This window comes from Eleginops maclovinus, chromosome 21 (assembly GCF_036324505.1).
Source record: "Eleginops maclovinus isolate JMC-PN-2008 ecotype Puerto Natales chromosome 21, JC_Emac_rtc_rv5, whole genome shotgun sequence".
NCBI classification, from domain to species: domain Eukaryota; kingdom Metazoa; phylum Chordata; class Actinopteri; order Perciformes; family Eleginopidae; genus Eleginops; species Eleginops maclovinus.
This window is the reverse complement of record NC_086369.1, coordinates 16,866,419-16,877,460: the sequence shown is the minus strand read 5'-3', so window position 1 is coordinate 16,877,460 and position 11,042 is coordinate 16,866,419. Positions and strand designations below refer to the sequence as shown.

The window sequence follows — 11,042 nt, the reverse complement described above, 5'->3', positions numbered from 1 at the left end:
TTTTTAATTTTTTTTATTAAACTTGTTTTGCCCTTTTTGTATTTATGTTAGCTATATTTTGTCATTTTGGTTACGTTTGCTGTAATATTGAAACGGAGCCGTGTCGCACTCTGGTGGCCGCTGGTGGTATTGCTCATTATAAATCTATGACGCAGTCACGCAGAGTTACGCAGAAGTGGGTGTGGTTGAACCCACCCGGAAGTACTTCCCCCATGTGTGCACGTCACGTGTTCCTGTGACCCACGTGTGGAGACTCCCTAAACACAGCAACATGGCGGCCTGTGTGGAGGAGCTGCTCGCCAAAGCTCAGCGCGAGGAAGAGGAGAAGCTGAAGAGCATCTCTGTGGCCAAGGAGCTCGATCTAACTTTTGATATAGGTAACCTGCTCGCGTGTGACTCGAACCCCGTGGACGCACGCGCCCTAAAGGAGGATAAAGAGCTGTTTCTGCGCTCATTAGCACGAGACAACACGCAGCTGCTCATCAACGAGGTATGGAAGCTGCGCGCGGAGAGGCTCGAGGAGGCTTTAGTGGTCAAACTCCCCGAGACGAACACTAAGCTGCCCCGCGCGAAGCCTCCACCGAAGCCCCGCGCCAGCACCAAATGGGAAGAGTTCGCAAAGCTGAAGGGGATCCAGAAGAAGAAGAAGACCAACCTGGTGTGGGATGAGAACGCTAAAGACTGGAGGAGACGGTGGGGGTACAAGAGGGGGGGGGACGACACTAAGGAATGGCTGATCGAAGTGCCTGTCACAGCGGACTCGAGCGAAGACCAGTTCGCCAAGCGAAGTCATGCGAAGAACGAGCGCGTGGCGAAGAACGAGTTCAACAGGCTTAGGAACATCGCGAGGGCGCAGAAGGTCAAAGTGCCAGGTGAGTGGACCTGTAGATACCCAGAATGCATCTGTGTAGAGACCCAGAATGCATCTGTGTTTATACAGGAGCACTTGCAGATCTCCACTATGCACCTGTGTGGCTTAATGTATATCTGCAGATACCCAGAATGCATCTGTAAATATACCCATATCATTTGGGATGCCTTTCTTTTACTATCCAGTGTATGTTGGATATTTTAAATGTAGCTTTACTCGATGTAAACTTTAGTAAAACATCGAAAATGTCCAGCTAGAGCTAATGTGGACATCATAAAGCACAAAGGAGTTAGTAAACACCGTGTTGTGGAGGATAAGTGAATAAAGATGAATCTAGTATCTAACTCGTGTGTCCTCCTGCAGGCGTGGGTCTGACCCCCGTGGCGTCGCAGGGTAAGGAGGATCTCACCCGGGCCGCCAGCGTCGCCCGGACCTCCACAGCCTCCGCCGGACGCTTCCAGGACCGCCTGCCCAAAGAGAAGCCCCTGAGGAACCAGGGCAAGAGAAGGAAGTTCGAGCCACTCATCGGGAACTTCTCCTCGGAGAAGCAGAAGCAACTGGACCTCCTGAAGCTGATGGACAGCAAGAGGCCCAAGCTGGACGTCACCAAGGCCGTCAACAAGCAGATGAGGGAGGAGGACCAGGAGGAGGCTGCCGCCAAGTACAAGAAGGGGAAGAAGGGAGGACGTAAAGGAGGAGGCATGGGAGGGAAGGGAGGAGGAGGCTTTGGAGGGAAGGGGAAGGGAGGAGGAGGAGGCTTTGGAGGGAAGGGGAAAGGAGGTATGGGAGGAAAGGGGAAAGGAAAAGGAGGCATGCCGGGGAAGGCCAAAGGAAAAGGAGGTAAGGCTGCACAAGTAGGAGGGAAGAGGAGAGGAAAACCCGGCAAACGCTGAGTAGAACCTCAAGAAACTGGACCTTTATTTTGAAACAGGAAGAAACTGGTGACTCTGTCTGTATACAACAAATACTCAGCAAATGAAAACCTCTGGAGTCTGTTTCTGTTTTTCATACATTCAGATTTATATTGAACCGCTGAGAGCATCAGGACACTGGACTGGACTTTTATTTTGGAACAGGAAGTGACTGATGGCTCTGAGATGTGTCTGTGACCTGCCTCTGGATTATGATTTATGTTATTGCAATCAAACAGGGCTTTACCAAATAGTTTAGAATGAGGTGCATGCGTCTTCAAACGGATAAATACATCTCAAACTGTTTAAAGAGTTTGTGTGTTTTGTGTAATGGTCTTATTTGACATGCCTTCTGCAGCCCTGTCAGTGCTACTGTGTTTCCTCCTTTCTTCAAGTCATTTCTGATCATTGTTTGCTCTGGTTATTGTTATTTCTCCAAGTATTTCCTTTGATATCGAGCAGGCTTCACTCTGAGCGAAGAGCAGTGAAATGTGTTAAAACTGCTCAAAAATGATATTTTATGCCTTGTATACATTTTTGGACATGAAATATAATAAAAGATCTGTTTATAACACAGTCTGATTTGAGTCTTATTTTAAATGTGTTTGTTTAGTACAGGTGTGTTACCGGTTTAAAAGAGACTCCTCAGTCCATTTATGAGGCTAATTAATTGATTCATTCATTTATTGCAGTAAATTAGGAAAATGAAATGCATCTTTTCTCTAGGTAGATACAGAAGAGAGTTAGGGTGAAATGTTTCAAAATAAAGTGCGGAGGACGTTTTCTTTTAAAGCAGCATTTTGAGACTTAAGTGGAAATATTATGTAAATTAGGTCTTAATTGATCAAGGAGCGTGCATAAAATACTACCTCAAAAAGGAAGCGATGATTGAACCAGATTTAGCTTTTAGCTCATACATGACCTGTCTCATAAATCAGACCAAAATACAGAGGGTTGCTGGTTGGATCCCAGTCGTCCTGCAGTCAACATGTGGATGTACCCTTGGGCAAGATGGTGAACCCTGAGTTGCTCCCAATGGCCAACAGTGTGTGATTGAGTGTGAGTGTTAGCTTTCCTAAAGAGCTGTATAAGTACAGACTATTATATCTATAGATGATATAAACCTCTGCAGGAGGAGGTCATTACATATTCATAGAGGCGGCTCTTCCTCACTCAGATCTGATTGTCTGGCTGAGTGATCTTGTTATTGATGGATGATTTTTAATCGCTGACACAAGCTGTGTGTCTGTGTGTGTTTGTGTGTGTGTGTGTGTTTCAATCACCATCTGTTGAGCTGCTCCGCTCATCTTTGTCCCTGCTCACTCTGGGAAATAGGACACAGTGGATAGCCTAAAATCAATCAGCGGAGGTGAGGTTATGAATCCTGCCGGCAGATGGCCGGAGAACAATGGCCTCTGAGAGGAGGAGAGACACACACACACACACACACACACACACACACACACACACACACACACACACACACACACACACACACACACACACACACACACACACACACACACACAGTTACTGAAGAGGAGCAAAGTTGAACAATTTAAAAAGAGAAGAAGTCCTAATAATTTAGACAAAAACAAATCTAATATTTAAAGAAAGAAAGTTGATTAAATTTAAACATTTTATTGGAAAAAAAGTTTAAATATGTCGTGTAAAAAGTTCATTATAATTCAAAGGAAATAACTGAGTGGAACATACCACATGAATAATGTCTTATTTTAAAGTAGTCCAATATGTAAAGGTAAAAAGCATGTTACAAATGTTCCTGCAGGTTATGTTAAGAGTTATTGTGTAACAGTGACAGTGAAATTAGCTTCTGGATGAGCATTTTTTCCACTAATCTTAATTAAGATGTTATATTTACCTGTGCATGAATTACCTGTAGTGTCTATAAAAACACATGTGAGTGTCATACTCAGACACTGTTCTTGCCTCCCCTCAGTGTCTTCTCAGTGTTGCCCTGGAGGTTTTGTTGCATGTCTCCGTCCTGCTGCAGACACAAAAGATAAAGGTAGTTAAATAAACTTCTGGGTGTTATATGAACATGTGCATGAAAAACTTCTTTAGTTTTGCTTTAAATAAGTGAATAGACACACTTTCTTGCCTCCCCTCAGTGCTGCTCTGGTGGTGGTTTACACTAGACTGAAAGAAGACATGTTGTATGAACTAGTGCATGGATAACCTCTTTATTTTTTGCTCAGTAAACCCACTCCTCCTGCCCCCCCTCAGGGTGCTCTTCAGTGCTGCTGGAGGTCGTGTCTGTGCTGCGTGTCTCCATCCTGCTGCGTGTCTCCATCCTGCTGCGTGTCTCCGTCCTGCTGCGTGTCTCCGTCCTGCTGCGTGTCTCCGTCCTGCTGCAGTGCTCCGTCGCTGCATTTATTAGACAGTGTTAGCAGAGAGTCACATCTTCGTCATGCAGCGCATCTACACTCACAGCAACGCTCACTTTGAAGTCTTCACCACCGTCCTCCAGCCTCAAGGTGACTGCACACACACATCTGCACACACACACATGATGGTTAGAGACAGGGATGTCATATCAAAGGGTTAACAGCGTTTATTCCTCTCCTGATGGACTGTGTTTGCATGCATCTATGTGAAGACATTCTCATGCATTTAAATCTTTTTCTGCTGATTCATCCCCCCCCCCCCCCCCATGGTTAACAGGGAGGCAGCGATGCAGAGCCGAGGCTGAGAAGGCAAGTTGAATATTTCCATCTAAAAACACTAAAAGCCCTGCAATATGAGAGTTGTTGGTTTAACGTGACGTTAAGCTGCAGGAATATGACCGCTCGCTTCCTCTGTGAGACTGATTGATGCTGTATAACTTAATATATATTGAGTTTAATAATGATTTTTATACTTTTTATAGGTCAGGTTAGAGTCCCACCTGAGTGTTATAATATAATGAATAGCATTACATAGATAATACATAACATTTTAGGTTATTTATTGTGTCTTTTATTGGTCTTTATGTGTCTCCTTGGGTATTTCCTTGTCTTCTTTTGGAGTTTTGTGTCTTTTTGGTCACTCTGCGTCTCTTAATATGTCATTTTTGTGTCTTTTTGGTAATTATAGGTCACTTCTGGTCATCTTGGTTCCTTTTTGGTGTCTTTTTGGTTATTTTGTGTAATCTGTTTAGGTTTTTGGTAATAATAAGTCTCTGTTTGGCTCTTTTCCCGTCTGTTTCCACTAAAGGAGAGTAGGCTTCTTCCTGTAATCAACGGAGAACACCTTGTTTACCCTCCTGTGGATTAGATCATTAAAGTGTGTGTCCCCGTGTGCATTCCTGTGTTTGTCCATCAGATGGTGGTGCTGCACAGCTATTCTCCCCAGTGGCCCGACGAGCTGCAGCTGAGGATGGGGGAGGTGGTGCTGGTTCTGCCCCGACCCGAGGAGCAGAGGTGGTTTGGGCGTCTGCAGGACGGCCGGCAGGGCTTCCTACCCTCCTCCTGCGTGGTGGAGCTCAGCCAGGTGAGGGGGAGATGCATGATGAATCAGGGATGCAGTGTCACCTTGCAGTAGGGGAGGGCTCTTTAGATTCTCAGTCTGTAAGCAGAGAGAGTCTAAAGTCACAACTTAGTCTGGCTGGGTGTCTTAAGGAAGTCGTTTTTCACTAACAGTTTGGGTCCTGTTCTGTTTCAGGTGCGAGCTCTGCAGAGGAGTTTCTCTGTGAGGAGCAATGACTCCGGAGTGAGCAGACAGAGGTAAGAGTTAAACACACACACACATCCACCACAGCAAGTGCATGCACTCACACATATCAAACACACATGCAGCAGCTGTTCCCCGCGCACACACACACCTCCCCCATCACCACCCTCCCTCTGCTCCGCCCAGCGGCCCTGAACAGGTGGCCCCTCGTCCCTCATTAGTTTACAAAGCACCCTGATTACTCTCTCTCACACACACACACACACACACACACACACACACACACACACACACACACACACACACACACACACACACACACACACACACACACACACACACACACACACACACACACACACACAGCATCTCATTAGAGAAGAAAGGAGGGAAAGGAAAGAGATGAATATAAAATGATATGGAAATGTTTGACAGCTCATTAATGATCTGAATAATAAAATAAGAATAAATTGCATGAAATGGTTAAAATAACAACAAACAAACAACAACAACGCACAATAACATCTGATTTAAGGGGAAACGCTGCAGAAAATGTGACTAAACCTATAAATGAAACATGAAACTTCCAAGTTTGCATTAGATATAAAACATGGCATAGTTTGACATGTTTTGGGAGCAAATAGAACAAAATCTCAATCTAGAAGTGCACGAAAACACATGATAACCTAACATATGTAAACTAAATGTACTGTGTGTACAGAAGTAGTTTACCACGGGTGTGATGCACTTTAAAAGCTGTAAAAACAGGCATCAAGTGCTTACATCTCATTTGGAAAAAGGGTGAGGATATAGTAGTTGCAGTTTATTGACAGTAGGGGGCATTGCTGCACACACACACACACACACACACACACACACACACACACACACACACACACACACACACACACACACACACACACACACACACACACACCCTGGAATCTGGGTCATGAGGAATAAACAGTTCTTTGTGTTTGTATTTCCTCTTTGTCCCCCAGTGGACACATTGCTGGGGCCCCGGTGGGGGGTAGCAGTGGAGGTCTGGACGGGGGCCAAGGTGAGAGCAGGGGCCCCCAGCGCTCCCCCAGTCTGCTGCACAGGATCCTGTCTAAGGTCCGCCGGAGGAGCCAGTGCCAGGGAGCCACCAACGGGGCCTTCCAGGGAGACTAGGGGCCCCTCTGTGTGTGTGGGGGCTGGGATTCATTACCATACATGCATTTCTAGAGGAGCGTGTGAAGCTAGAAATTATGTCGCAGAAGGTGTTTTACCCACAGTGCTGCAGAAAAATCCAGAAATGAGTCAGCATAATGAGTCCTTAAATCCAGAAATGAGTCAGCATTATGAGTCCTTAAATCTAGAAATGAGTCATCATAATAAGTCCTAAAAGCTGTAGAATGAGTCAGCATAATGAGTCCTTGAATCCAGAAATGAGTCAGCATAATGAGTCCTTGAATCCAGAAATGAGTCAGCATAATAAGTCCTAAAAGCTGTAGAATGAGTCAGCATAATGAGTCCTTGAATCCAGAAATGAGTCAGCATAATGAGTCCTTAAATCTAGAAATGAGTCATCATAATAAGTCCTAAAAGCTGTAGAATGAGTCAGCATAATGAGTCCTTGAATCCAGAAATGAGTCAGCATTATGAGTCCTTAAATCTAGAAATGAGTCATCATAATAAGTCCTAAAAGCTGTAGAATGAGTCAGCATAATGAGTCCTTGAATCCAGAAATGAGTCAGCATTATGAGTCCTTGAATCTAGAAATGAGTCATCATAATAAGTCCTAAAAGCTGTAGAATGAGTCAGCATAATGAGTCCTTGAATCCAGAAATGAGTCAGCATTATGAGTCCTTAAATCTAGAAATGAGTCATCATAATAAGTCCTAAAAGCTGTAGAATGAGTCAGCATAATGAGTCCTTGAATCCAGAAATGAGTCAGCATTATGAGTCCTTAAATCTAGAAATGAGTCATCATAATAAGTCCTAAAAGCTGTAGAATGAGTCAGCATAATGAGTCCTTGAATCCAGAAATGAGTCAGCATAATGAGTCCTTGAATCCAGAAATGAGTCAGCATAATGAGTCCTTGAATCCAGAAATGAGTCAGCATAATGAGTCCTTGAATCCAGAAATGAGTCAGCATTGTGAGTCCTTAAACCCTGCTTTCTGTGCATTCGATGCCTGAGTTAAGATCAGTGTGTAGTTCAATCGTTAGCTTATTTGATGTATCCAATATGCAGAAATACCTCATCATCTCTGCAGCGCTATTGGACGATACCTGCTATGACATCACTGAGGGGCGTGTCCACCAGTGCAATACCTTTGAATGTACAGATCTGGTGCCAGGCTTCAGCTTTACTAATATAACCAAAATATAAGAGCAGCAGTCACTGTGTGAAGTATAACCTCAGTCCTAATCGATGCAGCAATAGGAGGACTGAAGGAGACCCTACCCCCAAAATGACTCTCCTGATGTTACCTTGAATCCTTCCCTCTCAAAGATTGAACCACAGAAAAGTCTTGATGAGTTTAGGTTGTGTGAGAGTTTGTTTACAGACTGGTTTGCTGTCAAACGAGACCCAGTTCTCTCAGATTCATCAAGACGTTCCTCTGTTTTCTACTCTGCGTTCACCGTGGGAACATCATGCTTTTGTTTTCAAGGTTTGAAGGTAACATGGGCGGGGGGGAAATGATGTACAAATGATCATTTTGTGGGTTAAATGTTCCTCTCACTGAAATGCTATTTTGCACATCATCATCATCATCATCATCATCATCATCATCATCATCTCTGAACTTCCTGTGAATGTAATGCTGGTCTACTTGTAGGACAATAATAAAGCCTTAAGTGTGAACATGTGTGTGTGTGTGTGTGTGTGTGTGTGTGTGTGTGTGTGTGTGTGTGTGTGTGTGTGTGAGTCTATGGTATTACCTCATCCTGAAGCCCCCCCCCCTCTCTGAAAGCCTCGTCGCCCGCAGCAACACTGAGGCATTTCTTGTTCTTCTGTGGTGCCTCCCAGTACATTACCTCCTTCCCCAGGACACACACACACACACACACACACACACACACACACACACACACACACACACACACACACACACACACACACACACACACACACACACACACATATACACACAACACACACACACACACACACACACACACACACACACACACACACACACATATATACACACATACACACACACACACAGCATTTGATCCTCTGTTGTGTGCTGCAGGAGGCCGCCGAGAAATATTTGCGAATCTGAAATCCCTGTTTTAGGATTATCTGGAAGGGGGGACTTTCTCCTTAAAATACAGGGGGGGGCACTGGGGAGAAATGGGTGTTGATTTTGGAAAAGTGTCACATTAATCTGCAGGTTAAAAACACAGCAGGGAATTGAAAATATCCAGATGGATCTGTTGCACATATCAGCTGAGTCAGAAATCAGAACTGTGCAGGATAATCAGGTATACGGAGCGATATAGTGCAGAATACAAACTATTATAAAGTCCCTTTCATACTTAACTTAGATATATTTAAAAAACTACACAACTGAAAATCAGCACTCACAGAAGAGACCTCAGGGGGGAGGAGACGGGGGAGTCAACAGGAAATACAAACATCAGGTGAACCCTGAAGCAGAACGTCTACCTGGTGCGATACACACAGCGAGACACAAGCGGGACCGCACTGAGGAAAGGAGGTCGGGAGCAGGAGGATGGAGAACAGGTGATGATGAGGACAGACGATCAGAACAAGAGGGGAAACGCAAAAAGAAAACAGGAAACAGATTAATTAAACTCCAATCCTGACATGTGGAACAACCGTCTTAATTTGGATTTATTGGAAATGATTTATAGTATTTGATCATATTTTTACTATCATTTTCCTCTAGTCTGTATTTCGTTTATAGCTTTGAGTACTTGCTTTTATTTTGGATTTAATTCCCTTGTCCAAACTATCTGTGTGTGTGTGTGTGTGTGTGTGTGTGTGTGTGTGTGTGTGTGTGTGTGTGTGTGTGTGTGTGTGTGTGTGTGTGTGTGTGTGTGTGTGTGTGTAGACATTGATGAATGAAGAGGGAAAAACATCCTCACCGCTGCTGCTTACCTCACACACTGACAAGTGGAAACAGTGACCTACACACACACACACACACACACACACACACACACACACACACGCTCTCCCGCCTAAACGTGTCCTGTCCATGTGCTGTGTTGGGAGTGTTGGGAGCGAGGGGCGGGGGGGGCTGGGTGCCTGCCAGATGACTGCCCGGTGCGCCATCTGCTGTCTGCATACACCAAGACAAACAGTGTGTGTATGTGTGTGTGTGTGTGTGTGTGTGTGTGTGTGTGTGTGTGTGTGTGTGTGTGTGTGTGTGTGTGTGTGTGTGTGTGTCAGGCGCCCCTCTGTTTCATGTCTTCAGTGAACGAGGTAGCCTCACAGAGGAACACACTTCACTTACAGTTCCCGCTCTGAATAGATGGAGGTTATATTTCAGTTCTGCAGGGTGTGGTGTTGCTGTTGGTCCCTGAAGGCAGCATCTCCCTCATCCAATGGGATTCCTGCATGTGAGTTTGGGTTATTGCAGATAATGTCAAACGTTTATGTTACTGATGTTTAGTTCAGCAGGATCATCTCCACATACTAACACCACTACAACCAATAACACCATCAGAAAGCCATTGACCTCCAGACCAGGGGACCGGAGGTGCTGAAATACCGACTCATGTCAGGGTTTGAGGACTCATTCCTGCACCACTTCAGCATCTCCAGTGTGCAACAGGTCAGGGTCCAGACGTCAGTGGATCTGCAGCAGAAGGTGGAGGCGGCCACCAAGAACCAATTAAAAGTTAAGAGGTCCGGACCTGCTGCAGCTCCTCAGCGCGGGTCACTCAGAACAAAAGAGGCAGGACCACTCGCTGATTAAGTGGACATGGCGTGTGTGGTGCGTGTGGGGTGTGTGTGTGTGTGGTTGTGAACATGATGCTGCTAAGGTGAAACGTGTTTTCATGCACTGGTGAATAGAGCTTTTGGGCTGTTTTGCCTCCCTTTAACACGTCAAATTAGATATTTTATTACGTAATCCCTCATTTGCATATTTAAACATATTGGGAAACACTTGATATATGAATATGATGTATTCATCTTAATTTAAGTCATCAACAAGGGAGTTCCATGGTTATTTTATAGGTTTATTCAGTTTTGATCGTGTTATTGTGCCATAAAAACGACCAAAATTACAAGTGAAAGCATTTAATACTATTTAAAGCAGGTTAAAGCATTGAGTTGTATTTTATTTATCTGTATTATTTATATAATTAATGAGCTGTCAAACATTCACATATTATTTTACATTTTCTCTTTTTGGTGTGTATGGTTTATATGTTCAGTAGGTTTGTGTAATAGAGTATTTTACTGTATTCTGTTTATTTTAAAGTGTTTAAATCCTCCTCTGAATACAGGTATTTTCACTGAGAATATGTGTATATTATCATTGTTTAAAATATATTTCTGTTTATTTTATTCACATTTTAAGTAATTTAGCAAATCCTGAAGATTTACTGTCAAAATTC

General features: G+C 44.2%; 2 protein-coding genes across 2 annotated transcripts; both read left to right on the top strand.

Moving 5' to 3' along the window:
* Positions 1–200: 200 nt before the first annotated feature.
* rrs1 (ribosome biogenesis regulator 1 homolog) lies at positions 201–2,358 on the top strand. The gene is made up of 2 exons (XM_063874066.1): positions 201–872; positions 1,235–2,358. The coding sequence occupies exons 1-2, from the start codon at positions 272–274 to the stop codon at positions 1,762–1,764; spliced, it is 1,131 nt and encodes a 376-aa protein (XP_063730136.1). The 5' UTR covers positions 201–271; the 3' UTR covers positions 1,765–2,358.
* A 1,673-nt stretch (positions 2,359–4,031) lies between these two features.
* On the top strand, positions 4,032–8,265 carry LOC134883861 (tyrosine-protein kinase BTK-like). Its single transcript, XM_063912317.1, has 5 exons — positions 4,032–4,280; positions 4,468–4,499; positions 5,107–5,274; positions 5,446–5,507; positions 6,456–8,265. Exons 1-5 carry the CDS (start codon positions 4,214–4,216, stop codon positions 6,625–6,627), a joined length of 501 nt encoding a protein of 166 aa, XP_063768387.1. The 5' UTR covers positions 4,032–4,213; the 3' UTR covers positions 6,628–8,265.
* The last annotated feature ends 2,777 nt before the right edge of the window (positions 8,266–11,042 follow it).